Source organism: Theobroma umbraticum, unplaced genomic scaffold, assembly GCF_002168275.2.
Source record: "Theobroma umbraticum cultivar Fairchild unplaced genomic scaffold, ASM216827v3 scaffold_50.0, whole genome shotgun sequence".
Taxonomy (NCBI): Eukaryota; Viridiplantae; Streptophyta; class Magnoliopsida; order Malvales; family Malvaceae; genus Theobroma; species Theobroma umbraticum.
Window position 1 is genome coordinate 1,608,373 of NW_018397261.1, and position 14,869 is coordinate 1,623,241.

General features: G+C 34.8%; 2 protein-coding genes across 3 annotated transcripts; both read left to right on the top strand.

Moving 5' to 3' along the window:
- The first annotated feature begins 1,141 nt into the window (after nt 1-1,141).
- Nucleotides 1,142-6,242, top strand: LOC110418195 (Polynucleotidyl transferase, ribonuclease H-like superfamily protein). 2 transcript variants are annotated; one of them, XM_021430851.2, is made up of 6 exons: nt 1,143-1,511; nt 1,585-1,742; nt 2,358-2,404; nt 2,500-2,563; nt 4,493-5,241; nt 5,665-6,233. In XM_021430851.2, the coding sequence occupies exons 1-6, from the start codon at nt 1,226-1,228 to the stop codon at nt 5,897-5,899; spliced, it is 1,539 nt and encodes a 512-aa protein (XP_021286526.1). In that variant the 5' UTR covers nt 1,143-1,225; the 3' UTR covers nt 5,900-6,233. The 2 variants fall into 2 exon arrangements, with proteins under 2 accessions (XP_021286527.1, XP_021286526.1); XM_021430852.2 differs by lacking the exons at nt 2,358-2,404; nt 2,500-2,563 and having other exon boundaries at nt 1,142-1,511; nt 5,665-6,242.
- A 2,194-nt stretch (nt 6,243-8,436) lies between these two features.
- TOC1 (CCT motif -containing response regulator protein) lies at nt 8,437-14,829 on the top strand. Its single transcript, XM_021431647.2, has 6 exons — nt 8,437-9,297; nt 9,873-10,034; nt 10,149-10,282; nt 10,584-10,751; nt 12,581-12,665; nt 13,367-14,829. The coding sequence occupies exons 1-6, from the start codon at nt 9,120-9,122 to the stop codon at nt 14,323-14,325; spliced, it is 1,686 nt and encodes a 561-aa protein (XP_021287322.1). The 5' UTR covers nt 8,437-9,119; the 3' UTR covers nt 14,326-14,829.
- The last annotated feature ends 40 nt before the right edge of the window (nt 14,830-14,869 follow it).

The window sequence follows — 14,869 nt, forward strand, 5'->3', positions numbered from 1 at the left end:
TATATATATATATTAAATTGTCTCCTTGTAGTGCAAGGAGTTTTAAGATTCTTCTTCTTCTTGCAAGGAGTTTTGGCTTGATCACCAAGGAAACGTGGGAATTGGGACAAGGCTGCCTTCGTTTACTAACTTTACAATGGAAATAGGAATGGCTTGCCCTTGCAGTAATGGTTCTTGAACGTTTGTGCACAAGGGCAAAGAATGATACCTAGTTGGACATGTGCCATTTAACTTGGTGGTTGGGGCTTCTCTTTTTGGAATTATGTCACCAAACCTCATGCCTAAAAGAAAAAACATGCAGACTCTTTATTTACCAATTAAGTGCGCGACTAAAATTCATAGCTGTTTCTTCTCTGTGCTTCAAAAGTTTATAATTTTTGCTATGTCAAAAACTTGTAATATTACTTTCACAAAAACAAAAGCAAAAAACAAATAAATAAATAAATATATCTTTTTGTTTCCAAATGGAATACTTTAATACTTACATTAATTTAAAATTTTATCTTGAAAGTTTTGAATTTTGAAATAGGTAAATTGATTAATGAGAAGCAACAGATAAAGAGGATTATTGTGTAATCCAACAATAATCAACTCCAAGAAGTAGTTTAGATTGGATAACTCACAATTTCTCTTTAAAAATAAGTATAATGCTTTAAAAAGTTATTGAACAATTTAAGAAAATTTAAATAAATTTTTATTTAACTGTCATTAGTAGAAATATTATTTGTTATTTTAATATCATAAATAATAATAAAAATATCATAAAATCATATCTTTATATTAAATTATCATACATGATAATATATCAATTTGTCATATCAATATTATTAGATATAAAATAACTTTAATTAATTTTAATTAATCAACTACTATATAAGGATTGATTGACAGAAAAAAATAAATAAAGATTTTTTTAAAAAATTTTCTCAATAATTTAAAATTTTTTAAAAATATTATGTAAAAAAAAATTAGCAGTGGGGGATGGGATAATAAAGGTACATTCTTGAGCATTAGATAAAAGCGCAATAAGGAAAAGGAACTTAAATGGGCCCCCTTTGAAAGAAAAAGGAAACCCACCAAACGAAGCAACCCAACTGCCTCAAACAAAAACAAAAACACTGTTTTATATATTCCTCATTAAATTGGCGCGTCTTACTTGAGAATTCTCTATCCTTAGACGCATTTCAAACACGACAGCAGAACTAGCGTTTTTTCTCTCTTCCAAATGGGGCCGACAACGTCCGGCGACAGATCCGAAATCTGCTTCTTTGATCTGGAAACCACGGTCCCTAAGCGACGCGGCGAAGGCTATGCCATTCTCGAATTCGGAGCCATTTTAGTTTGCTCCAAAAGGCTCCTGGAGCTCGAAAGCTACTCCACCCTGGTCCGACCGGACAACCTCGCTTCCATTTCCCCTTCCTCCGAACGATGCAACGGCATCACCCGAGAGGACGTCGCTTCGGCACCTTCCTTTTCCGAAATCGCCGACAAAGTCCACGACCTTCTTCATGGTCCGCATCTCTCTCTCTCTCTCTCTCTCTTTAATGTCTCATTAATTTTAAGTTTTTAAATGAATTTTTTTAGGAAGGGTTTGGGCGGGGCATAATATAGTGAGGTTTGATTGCTTGAGGATAAGGGAAGCGTTTGAAAAGATTGGTCGGCCGGCTCCGGAGCCTAAGGGAATTATTGATTCATTGGCGTTGTTGACTCGAAGATTTGGAAGGAGAGCTGGTAACATGAAGGTAATTTTTAATTCATGTTACAAAGCTTACCTTTAATATGGAAAAGTATCGAAGCTGTATGGAGTAAATTACAAAATTTTGGATTTTCCGTTAGCTGGTAAATGCATGTTTATCTTGTTAGGGGCCGCAAAACCCGACCTAATTAGGCCCAAATACAGCTCTTGGGCAAACCCAACGATTCAAATCTGAAACCTGAAATTGCTTGAACTTGATCCTAACTTGAACTCAGATATTTTCTGCTTGTAGAGAAAATGTGGCAAAGCTTTTACCTGAACCTGGAAAGCTCGCTAGAAATCCCAGTCAATACAACCCAAACCTGAGACCTGACCCTATGCCGAAAAAGTCAAAAACTGTAAAAAGATCCAATCTGCTCAATTGGCACCTCTAATCTTGATCACATTTGTGTTTGTCTGTGTTATGTTTATTCCATTGTGGGGAAAGGGAATTCCATTGCCACCATATTTACAAGTTATGTGATATAAGTTCCTAGCACATTTAGATTCTTGTTTAATGATTTACTTTCTTAGTTGTGTGCAATTCTCTAAGTAAGGCATTCCAAGTTTTAGGGTTAATCTGAAGTTTTGGTTGATTACATGTGTATGTACTTCTATGCAGATGGCAACTCTTGCAAACTATTTTAATATTGGAGAGCAGAGACACAGGCAAGTCTGTGATGAATTAACTTTTAAGTCTTTTCACCTTGGATGGCTGTAGCAATTTATGTTTCCTTGAAATAACTTTTTGCTACGATATTTAGGAGCTTGGATGATATCCGGATGAACCTTGAAGTTCTTAAGTACTGTGCAACAGTTTTGTTCCTGGTATGGTTGTTTTGGAGTGCTAACTCTAGTAGCTCTTGCATTCTTTGGAATGATCTGCCATTGGATTTACTTATTTAAGAGTTTCTGAAATTGAAAATTAAGCACCATATTTGACTTTTCTTAACTTTTGACATGTTAAATCATAAAGTTTGATGAAATATTGTTTCATTTGTTTGGTTTGTGGATAAGCCGTTTTAATGGCAGTGAGAAGTTAAGATCCTCCAGCAAGTTTGATACATTGGCTTTTCTCTTCCATGTATAGGGCCCAGCTCCTTCTGTATACCTTATAGTGTTTGCTACTTGTTTGTATAATGGTATGCACTTTGGTTATTCTTGTGTGGCTATATATTATTAAAATCAATCTTTGGAGAGCTTTCACTACTCCTCCTTTCCTTTTTAGGAAGCTGATTTTCTTAACAATAATGTTTTTGTTTGCTTTTGAGTTATGCTTATATTGTTATCATTTCTGATTGAGTGGACCTTGCAATGGGTATCAATAAGCTTAAGTACTAAGAAAGCCCCTGAACTACGTTCATTTATGCAACTAAACCTTTATTCTTTTATTGTATCTAACCAAGCTTTTATCCTTTGATTTGTACTGGCACAAGCCCTTAACCAAATTAATAGCTGTTAGCCTAACGTCAACTGACATTTTCTATCCACGTGGCATATGACGTGAGAGCTAATGTTTATGCAAAGTTCTTTCCATTGAGCGGACCTTGCGATGGGTATCAGTAAGCTTAAGTACTCAAAAAGTCCCTGAACCATTGCCCATTTATGCGCTTAAGCCTATATTCTTTTATTGTACCCGCATAAGCCTTTATCCGTTGATTTATACCTACACAAGCCCTTTACTTTAAGTGAATATATTCAGCTGTTAGCCTAATGTTAGTTGGTATTTTCTTTCCATTTGGAATATGATGTAGCAGCTAACGTGACCACATAGCAATTGTTGTGGAATGGGCCACATGATCACATCATCAAGCGATGTCATATGCCACATGAACAAAATATGTTAGTTAACATTGAATCTTTAATTTTTGGCATAGAACTTAAAATGATTTTTGAATTATTTAAGAAAAAAATTAAATAAACTCTTATTCTTTTATTACATTCAGTTAAGCCCTTATATTTTTATTTTGAGTCAAATAAGCCCTTATGACTAATGGTTAACTAACTATTGTTAGTTAAAATGTCATATGTTATTTTATATTATATGATGCTAGCGTGGCATGCTGACATGCCATGATAGATGATTACGTGATGTACTAATATGGCATGATGACATAGTTATGTGGTTATTTTCACCCTCCATATTAACGTCACGAGTATAAAATGACAAGTGACAATTTGACTAATGACAATTAGGCAACTATTAGTCACAATGACCTATTTGGCCTAAAATAAAAATACAAGGGCTTAATTGAACAAAGTAGAAGAATAAGGGTTTATTTGAATTTTTTTGAATAGTTTAAACGCTTTTTCAAGCATTATGCCTTAATTTTCCATTAAGGTTAAGGGCTTGTATGTTACAAACCAAAAGGTAAGGGCTTTTTTAGGTACAACAAAAGAATAAGAGTTTAGTTTCATAAATAGACATAGTTCAAGGTTTTCTATATTATTTACGCCAAATTAGTTTTGTATCTATGTAATAGGAGTTCCTTTAATTATACTTTGCATATTGGAGTAGGGAAAAAAAATTGATTGAGTAAGCTTAATGTAGGTTTTGTTGTATCCGCCACATAATGGCAGATGTAAATACTATGGCTCTATGCATATAGCTGTGCTTGCTTGTGATTTTGAATTCTTCTTGGTATCTTATATTACTCTACAAGCCAAGGATGATATCCATCCTGGAGTTGGATAAGTGGTCATGCTTTATAAGGTTAATTACCCAAAGTTTAAGCAAAATCTTAAATATATCTGCAGGAGTCGAGCCTCCCCGATATACTCACAGCAGATAGTGTGGTTTCCCCAACGCCGACTACAAGAAGTATTAGTAATAGCAAGTCATCTCCTGAGGGGCCTAGCCCAAACATGCAAGCCCCTTCAAGTTTAATTTCTGAAAGTGCTCCAAATTTATCTCGAACAGATCTAGAAAATGGTGAACCCCATCCGATAATCTCTGTTTTGACTTGCCACATTGGAGAGGAGGTCCCAAGTTTAGATGCGTCTGATCCGGCTCGACCAGATCCTTTTGACATGAGTCGGCTCAACTATGAAATAAAAATGGAGGCCTATCAATCAGATGTCACCATGGAAGAAAAACCTGAGCCAGAATCTCCTGAGGTGTCTCTCGCAACAGCTGTTGCTGGAGGTTGCAGTGGTTATGCAGGATTCCTAGAGCCTGATGAAGTTTCTGTAACTTCTATCAGTGCATCTCTTACACCATATTATCGTGGCACCCGCCGAATAAAATTGTTGCATGAAGATGTTGTTTTACAACTTTTTTGTTCTGGTTTGAGAGTGCGATTTGGAATTAGTACAAAGTTTGTTGATCAGGCTGGTCGGCCACGCTTGAGCATTGTGGTTAATGTGTCTCGAAGTTTATGTAGGGTTCTAGATGCTTGTGATGCTGTTGTGAAGAAAATATTTGAGGATTGTGGAAGCAGCTCTGAGTGGAGGCCTGTTGTGAACAAGAAAGATGGTTACGTCAACTACCCAACTGTGAGACTGCAGTAAGTTCTCATAGCTTTTTCATTTTCCTTTTCTTTCTAATGACATGGAAATGAATAGCTCCTAGCTTAGGAAAAAGGATGAAATTTTACACTGCAGAGTAAAAAAGGAGTTAGTTTCATATCAAACTACCATTTAATAGGAACTCAGAAAACAATGATAAATTTTATGAGCTTTCCAAAATGGAAAGAGAAAATGGAAACAGGCGGTCTAGGACATGCTCTTGAATCTTGATTCACCCATACGTGGTTTCTTTTTCTCCTTTGTTATTCTGTTGATGAGCTATTTAATTGATGGAAGAATGAAGTGACATGAAAGTTTACAGAACAATATGATTTGCAAATTTGAGAAAATTGGAGAAGGCATACTGTTTTTTAAACTGTCAACTCTAGAAACTTGCCTGATGCTTTGACTTTTTCTGTCAGCATACCTACTGTAGTCAGCGGGGATATTGTCCAATATGCCACGGAGATACATCAGAAAGACTGCTCTGGTACTGTGCAAAAACTTGTATTCAGTAAATTTGATGCTGCCGAGCTTGATAACTTATTTAGAACAGGGATCTTTGTGGATGCATTCTTCAGCTTGGATCCTTATGATTATCAGCAGAGTGCAGGTATCCGATTGGTGGCTAAAAAATTGATTATACATTCTGACTAGTGGAGTAGAAAAGTGAATCAGTACAATTTCAGATAGTTGCCAAATATGTAACATGTCTCTGTTACTCTGACCCATAGATATGAATTGATTTCTCACATTCATAAAAAGTTTAGGATGACAAAGGACACTGATACTTTGTACCAAAAGGAAAAAAGAGATTGATTCTACAGCTGACAATTTATGTAATTGCAATGAGTGTAACAATGTTATATGCAGACTTTACAAAGATATATATAGAAGGTGGTCCTAAATTAAAAAAAAAAAAGGAAAAATAAATTGCAAGAAGTTGAAACTTACCAGCAAATGCCATGCTCTATGTATCTTCTTTATCAGTTTTCTCTCATTATCATTATTTCTTTATATAAGTTGGGTCATGGACGGACTATAATGTTAATTACTACTGGTTGTTTCGAAATTTTGTTCCTTGTGTTGAACTTCAGTTAGTAAACAAGGGTACAAGATTAATTATTTTCATATATTTCCATCATAATATAGCCAATATACTTGATTCATTAGGATGTGGCTCTGATCAGAAAGGTGGAAAGGTGGAAAAGTGAAAAGATAAAAAAATTAGGAGAGATAACAAAGTGAAAAGGAGAAGGAATTTTTTCAACTTTTCCTCCTCATTGGTAGGATTAAAAGTACTAATCAAATTTATAGATTAATATTATCAAATCTAAATTGTATTAATTGAAATAAATAAAAATAAAATATAATAGATTAATGTCATGTTATTTTTCAAATTCATTTTGACACCAAAGTCCCAACCCATCATACCTAATTCCTACCAAATGTAGCTCTATTTTTGCCAACAAAAAACAAAAATTCGGAAATAAAATAATAATTTGGATGAAACATCAATAGTAGGTAGGTAGGTAGGTTGATTTAATTGAAAGAGTTGCTCCTGCAAGCAAAAATATGTGTTATGAGATTGGCTCTAATTGCCGACAAGCCCATCCAAGGGCGGTAACTAAAATAAGCATTAACAGACCATTGCTTGTATTTTTCTAACTTTTACACACTAAAGAGTATCATGGTAAAAACTATACATTGAAATTTTCCGTAATTGTCAAATTTTTAGTAAATAAGATATTATAGATGCATTTAAATATTTAGTTAAATAACATGTACATGTATTTTTCGATCAAATAATTATGTACAAATTTTTCCTTTTCACAAATTTAAAATAAGATTAGAGATGTCGATAAATACCTTGTAAACAAGTATCTTGCATTACTCAACCGATTTGGATAGTAAAACTACTATCTTAAGGATCATGCATTGATTTTAAAGTACTCATTATCCAAACTTAAGTATGGATAATGATTTTTAATATTCAAATTTAGTTTTTTATATATTATTTTTTATTTATAAATTCTTTATAATTAATTTAATATTTACTAAAATTCATTAATTGTTCTAATTATGAATTTTAAAATTTAATTTATTTTTTATGAAATAATTTTAATTTATTAATTTAATTTTTATTAATAATATACATAAAATTTAATTTTCAATTTATTTTAATCAATAATTTAATAAGTACAAGTTTTTAAAAAGTAGTATTTAGAGTATTCAAGTATGGATTCGAATAACAATTAAAAATTTTAATCAGGTATTTACAAAGTTTAGGTATCCTATCAAATAATAGAATTTGAGTTTAAATATCTAAAAAATAACAATACCTTACTCATTAATATAGAAAAAATTTTAATGAAAACGTAAGGTGACATTTGTGGGAAAAAATGAATAAATTGAAAAAAAAATAAAAAAATCAATAAAATGAAATTCATTTTTTTTATTTATATTTAAAAAATGAGTGATATTTAAGATGTTGTGTAAACATGTGATTCAAATAATGATGATAGAACATCCTCAAATGTATCATTAAATTTCTCCTTTATGATTCCACACCTTAATCTTTTGTTAATTATTGTAATCTGCCCTACTACTCAGAGTTTACGAAAAGAGTAATAGACCCATTTTTAAATTTAATAGCTTCGCTAATTTGCCCTTAATCAACTTCAGTTTGTATTTTCTCGACTTTAAGTAATTTTCATTAGAATTCTGTGTCTTTCAGCTTCGTTGATAAGGAAAGAAAGACAGAAAGCAAAGATCATTAGCTAAATAAATGCAATTAAAAAAAGAAACCTTTTGGTTTTTGTGGTATTGTGGTTGGCTGCTCACCTCTTTACTCTGGCGGCTCCCTTGCACTTTCCAGCTGGACTATCTACGTGTGAACCTTTCTTTAGATTTTTATTATAAGGCATTCTTTTCCCAAATAAATAAAAATGAAAATCAGATAATTACTTTTTTTTCCAAAAAGCTATTTTTGATTTTTAATTTTAATATTTTGGGGAAGGGGTTGAGGGGGGTGCTCTTGAATAGAGATCTCAAAGAGTGACGTGGCCTTCTCTCTATCTCTACCAAACTATCCAACCATTTGCCCCTCTTCGACTTTTCCTCCACTTTTCGCTGTTCTGTGTCCCCTTTCAGTCCACGTCATCATCTTCCCTATCCTACACGCCAATGCGCACTATGCACCACTCTTCCAATCTCCTCCCTCCGTGGCCTTCCATCCAACGATCGAAATCCGTCCCACTAATCCAGCGCACGTTAGTCACACTCAGGATCCCCAATTCTATCTGCTAACAATTGTCTGAGAAGGAAAAAACATATCCTCTATCAGATTCAGACCCAAAAAAGAAAAAGGATAAGAAAAGACTGCCCTTTATCAGAATTGAGAAACCCCTCCGTCGCCCTTCCCTTTGGGCGTTACGTTAACGTGCGCCAGATCCTTGGTGAGCTGAAGTCTGCGCCGTTAATGGCTCCCGCCAGCTTCATCATCCGACCCTTGATCCTGACCATCCGATTGGGTCCACTTGAGCTTTTGCTTGCGTTTAATGGAAAGTGATTCATTTTAAAAAGGGGGGGGGGGGGAAAACCGTAACGTTGATTAACAACAATCTTAGTCTTTTATTAGGCGGTTGGTGTACGGAGGGGAAAAAGGATTCAATCACATGATGGATTTAGAAACCCTAACCGTGATTTTGTCTCCAAGTTGGGTTGTTGGAGAGAGGATGACCTTTACCGGCTCTCTCTAGTATTTCCTCTTCCGTAATTTTTTTTTAATTTAGAAAAAAAGGGCTTTTTTGGGGGGTTTCCTTTGTGGGATTTTTTTTTTTTTGTAGAAAAGTGATCATTTTTGGGTTGAGGGGATATGGAGAGCAAGGAGCTGAATTTGAATAAAGAGTGTAAAGTAGGAGGAGGAGCAGGAGGAGCTGGAGGAGCAGGAGAGGGGTTTATAGACAGGAGCAAAGTGAGGATATTGCTATGTGATAACGATCCTAAGAGCTCTGAGGAGGTCTTTTCACTTCTTTTGAAATGTTCTTATCAGGGTAAACTGCGCTTTTATTAGTATTCTTTTTGTTAAAAAAAATTCATGTCTTGTTGAATTGTAAGCTATTTGTAACATTTTTTATTTATAAGTTGTTGTTTTTGTTGTTGCGTGCGCTTTTCTTTTTTTGATTGGTTATTGGGTATTTGGAAGTGAATTCTGGGTTTTGTATCTGTTGAGTTTTTGTGTTAATTTATTTGTTGCGTTGGTGTTATTTGAATTGTGTATTGAAACATTTAATGAAGTGAAACTGAGATGCCTAGGAATTGATGCCTTGTTGTGTGGGTGGTACTCGTTGAATTTTGTGTAAGGAATTTGAATATTGCAACTGAATTTTGAGTTGAATTGTATTGTTCCTCGCTGATTATTTGCCAATCTGATAAAACATTTTCATATGTTTTAGAGTATGTTCATCATGTCAATAATTTAGGTTCCTTCTGCTTTCTATTGTAACTCTACTTTTGTCTTATATTATATTTTAATTCTATCTTTATATATTTGCATATATGAGCTCTCTATATTTTTTCTAGAAGTGATTAGTCAAATTCATGATTCTGTGTTAATTTTTCTTCACAGTGACTTCAGTAAGGTCTGCTAGACAGGTTATTGATGCACTGAATGCTGAGGGACCTGAAATTGATATCATACTGGCTGAAGTTGACCTCCCAATGACCAAGGGAATGAAGATGTTAAAGTATATTATGCGGGATAAGGATCTGCACCGTATTCCTGTTATTAGTAAGTTTGTCTTGCGCTTTTTTCTTCAGCCATCCAAGTTTCAAGGAAGTGAATTTTCCTTATGGAGTTTGTTGGTCTGATCAGTGTATATTTTTCTTGCCTGTTTATGATAAGTGATGTCGGCACAGGATGAGGTCTCTATTGTTGTTAAGTGCTTGAGGCTTGGTGCTGCTGACTATCTTGTCAAGCCTTTACGCACCAATGAATTGTTGAACTTGTGGACACACATGTGGAGAAGGCGACGCATGGTCTGTTTTTAAGCAATATATTTTTCTTTTCATAGCTAGTCTTTGTTGTATTTGTTGTTGTCTTTCATGTGTCCTGTTTTGTTGCTTTGCTTGGTTCCCCTCTGTTACAAAAAATGGTTCAACAGCAGTTGAGGCTTGTAAGACTATAATTAGAAGTAATAATTTTGGTCAGATAGAGGGAACTAAAATCCCATTAACTGTGCATTGCTTCATAAGTTTCTAAAATTGTGCATGTATATTTGTATGGATGTGTAACAAAACCCATTTTTAGATATTCACTTAGATGTTTTCCCATTGGCAGCTTGGTCTGGCAGAAAAGAACATCTTGAACTATGATTTTGATCTAGTGGCATCAGACCCTAGTGATGCTAATACAAACAGTACTACTTTGTTCTCGGATGACACAGACGACAAGTCCCGGAAGAGCACCAATGCAGAGATCGCAGTTTCAACTCATCAGGAAGACGAAGTGAGTATTGAAGTTGGATAACTAAATACGTGTTTGCCTGCATTTAAAATTAAGGGGAAAACATATGTTTGACTGTGCATTATGAGATGATGAACTTTTGCCCTGGGAAATGACCTTCCCCCATGACATAAAGGGTATGAAATGCATGATTGCATTATAAATTCCAATCACACTTAGAATTGTACCTTTATATGTCTGAATTTTGCATACAATATTTGAGTTGAAGTTGCAGTCTTAGACATAGAGTCAGTTATTCAATTTATGTAGTTGCAAAAGGAGTGATTGCAATTTAAAAAAAAAAGAAGAAAGGAATGGAATCAAATAAAAATAAAATAAAATAAAATGAGAACATGGACTTCTGATCAGCAGATTTTGCAATCCTGAGATACAGAGGCTATTTCTCCTGAAGTAATATATATGTCATGTAGGCTGCCAACAAGATTTGCGCATCCTGCTTTTACTTCAACGGTTTGAAGGGATACTTCAGTTACTTCAAATTGATCATATATTATTCAAGAAAACAAAGAGATCTGTATTATTTTTGGCCCTGGAATTTCAATTTTGTAAACATGGTTTCAAAGTTAATTCTCAGAGACTATTGAGGTCCTATTCTCTTTTTTATTTGAGAGGTTTGAGACTTGGAATTTTTTTGCTAATGGCCCATGCTTCTGGCTGTGTTCTTAGTTGTGTGATTTGTATAGTTCTTTAATATTAATTCATCTATTAACATAGAACTAACTGAACTGAGACAGCAAGCTTATGTACCAAACAATAGAGTAAAAAGTTCATGGCTTAAGTGAAAGTTTGGGAAATGGGCCTACTTAACATATGATGACGTCTACCTGTCCTTTTTCCCACATCCCCCTTCCCAGAAGAATAAATAAATATAGAAAAGGGAAAAGTTTTGTATTATCCGCTGTATTAGTCATAAACTCATCCATATGAACTTAAGCTTGGCTATGATGTCATCGATCTTCTGTAGAATATTGACCAATTTTTAGAAAGCAAAGATATGTGATTTAACTGTATTTTCTGTTGTTACCCTCTTCCTCTTCAGATTGTTGCTGTTAAAATTGTTCCCATGCTCGTAGCATCCAGTGTTGCATTCTTAAGATAAGCTTTATAAAGTAGGTGACATTAGGCTCCTGAAAAGGAAACTGTTGTTTAGTTGAACCAACTGTTCAGGTAGTAGCAGCATTAGGAAATTGTAAATGATAGCTATGAATATGTACTTTGCAGAATATAAAATCATAGTCATGTTAAGGGGTGGAAGAAATTAGGATCTGAAATCAAACACTAGCCTTGAACAAATTATACACAAGACAATTTCAAATTATATGCATTTATGTATGTTTGCATCTATGCATTTGTATCTGTACATGTGTTATCCTTCTGAATATATGTGTATAATATGGATTATGAGCAGCAAACTTAACTTGAGAAGTAAATGTAATGTTGGCATCAACCTTAGGGCATATCACTTGAGAGATATTGTACTTGCTGAAGTTTAAAAGTAACCAGTGAACAAAGTGAAATTGAAAGGAACATAAAAATGGTACTTACAGATTTCTAATGCCTTAAACTATTGGCAGTCCTCTACAACTACCAGATATGATTATTTAAATTTGGAAAACCATTCATCTATCATTCTGTATGATTCTTTTCACAAAAGCTTTAGGCAATCAAGATTTTCTTCTTTAACATCTATGTGGTTGTATGTACATGCCATAAATTTCAACCTGTACTTGGTTTTGCAAATGTATGGCAAATCAATGGTGTTAAGAGTGAAATATATTGTTTGTGTTCATTTAAGTGTTTTCCTCTTTCAGTATGTTGCTGCTCTTGTAGAGCCTCCTCAAACTGATTCATCAGAATGTCGTCCTGATGTTCCAGGAATAAGTGACCGCAGAACAGGTTGAGTTCTCTTGAACTTCTCCATGCCTGAAAATTGTTGGGCTGTCCTGAACATGAATTTTCATATTCCGTTCAGCTTACTGTTGCATGCCATATTTGAGGGAAATTATCTTTTATTAATGCATGGGATATTTATTAGGCTAGTGTGAAATGACATCATTTTGCCTTCTATTATCATATTGCTTCTAAAATGTTAAGGCTTCAGTTTGAAACAAATTCTCAATAATGTTTCTTCTATGAATGCATGGGATTTTATCTTGTTTACTATTAATCAAGTCGGAGATTGTTAAGCATTGTGTCAAAATTAGCCTTGTTTTTTGTCAGAAGAAGAAGAGTATGATTTGATGAGATTCTTTAATGTTTTGACACTGTTTCTAATTTTAGTTTGTTTGATGGCTAGGTTACCGCAAGCATTACATTCTTGTTTATTTTCTAATACTACAAGGGTGTTTCTTATTTGAGGCTTCCTTTACCAAAAATAGCATTCTAGTTTACATGTTGTGAACTGGAATTGACTTCATGCTACTAGGAATAATCTGTGTCTTCTCTCTAATCTATACTTCAGTACCATGCAAGCACTCTTTATCATGTCATAACATATCAATACAGGAACAGCATGGCTCTGATTCTTTTCTGGTTTCCAATCCATTCATGGATTGCTCTTATAAAGAAGATGTTGGAATGTTGGCGATATTTTGCAGGGCAATTTTCATCTGGTCCAAAGAAGAGTGAGCTAAAGATTGGTGAGTCATCAGCCTTTTTTACTTATGTGAAGTCAAATGCAGTCAAAACCAGTACTCAAGTAGTCACCCCTCATGACGAAAATGCTGCTCAAAATAAGATCATTGAAGAGAATCTTCAGCAATCTGGTCAACTAGTGGTTAACGATGTCCAAGTACATGAGAATGGAGAAGCATGGGAAAACTGTTCACAGGGAGATGACTTTCCTAGCAGCAGCAGTATACCAGATTCACTTTCCTTGGAGAGGTCTTCTACTCCTCCTGTGTCTATGGAGTTCTCACAACAAAGGAATTTTAAGGAAGAGAAGCTTGCTCAGGTGCTTGTGCCTCCAAGAAATGAACCTCAACGTGATTTATCTGGTTTACCTACACAAACTGCTTACCCATACTATATGCCAGGAGTTGTAAATCAAGTTATGATGCAGTCATCAGGCCAGTTGTTTCAGAACAACCTCCATGACCTTCAAAACCATGCCGCTTCTTCTGTGCTACCTCAATACAGTCATCTTCAACAATGTCTTTCACATCCTCATGTAAGTGGGATGGCATCATTTCCATACTACCCAGTTAATATGTGTGTACAACCTGGTCAGATGCCAACTGGTCACCCTTGGCCATCATTTGGAAATTCATCTACCAGTGAAGTGAAATTAAGTAAGGTTGACAGAAGGGAGGCAGCATTAATCAAATTTAGGCAGAAAAGGAAGGAGCGCTGTTTTGATAAGAAAATTAGGTATGTTAATCGAAAAAGGCTAGCTGAAAGGAGGCCTCGTGTGAGGGGACAATTTGTCAGGAAGGTAAATGGTGTAATGGTAGATCTGAACGGGCAACCTGCTTCTGCTGATTATGATGAGGATGAAGAAGAGGAGGAGCAGGCATCAAGGGATTCTTCTCCTGAAGATGATACTTTAGGATGTTGATGTCAAGTTTGTACATTTTGAGGATCTTTTAGATTATGTGTACCTCTGCCTGTTTCCTCTATGGAAGGATGAGAATGAGTGACATAGTTTTCCATTGAAGAAGTCTAAACATCAATGTATTGATTGAAGAGTGCAGAACACAGATCAGAACAAATGTGCATCCCAAATATCAATCAGGTGAAAGCGGCCGGATTAAGTTTTTGCAAAGTGCTTCCATCAGGATGCCTAAATTGCCCTGGTTCACCTTATTGAGGTAAGCATCAGCTCAAGGAACTAATATAAGGAAGTAACTGATGGTGCCAGTTCCCCTGTCGACTGCATGTCAGTGGAGATAGCACTTCTTGTTATATTCTTTTCATGGTTCAAGTGTTAAAAAAGGTTCCAATTCCAAAGGCTTTTCCAGTTTTTGAGAACTGAAACTTTCTAAAATTGTTCTCAAAGGAGAATGCAATCTTGTAGGACTTTTTCAATGAAATGCAAAGCTTGTAGGCTTTTCCACTTCTATATATTTGTTTCTATGATTAACTTGTGGCCCCGTTTGTCA

What these genes read in the sequence shown, in the direction of transcription:
- LOC110418195 (XM_021430851.2), top strand. Translation starts at nt 1,226, where the DNA reads ATGGGGCCGACAACGTCCGGCGACAGATCCGAAATCTGCTTCTTTGAT. An exon ending in GGAGAGCTGGTAACATGAAG is followed by an intron (nt 1,743 to 2,357) that starts GTAATTTTTAAT and finishes ACTTCTATGCAG; the next exon opens with ATGGCAACTCTTGCAAACTA. An exon ending in GTGCAACAGTTTTGTTCCTG is followed by an intron (nt 2,564 to 4,492) that starts GTATGGTTGTTT and finishes ATATATCTGCAG; the next exon opens with GAGTCGAGCCTCCCCGATAT.
- TOC1 (XM_021431647.2), top strand. Translation starts at nt 9,120, where the DNA reads ATGGAGAGCAAGGAGCTGAATTTGAATAAAGAGTGTAAAGTAGGAGGA. An exon ending in TTTGAAATGTTCTTATCAGG is followed by an intron (nt 9,298 to 9,872) that starts GTAAACTGCGCT and finishes TTTTCTTCACAG; the next exon opens with TGACTTCAGTAAGGTCTGCT. An exon ending in GCACCGTATTCCTGTTATTA is followed by an intron (nt 10,035 to 10,148) that starts GTAAGTTTGTCT and finishes GTTTATGATAAG; the next exon opens with TGATGTCGGCACAGGATGAG.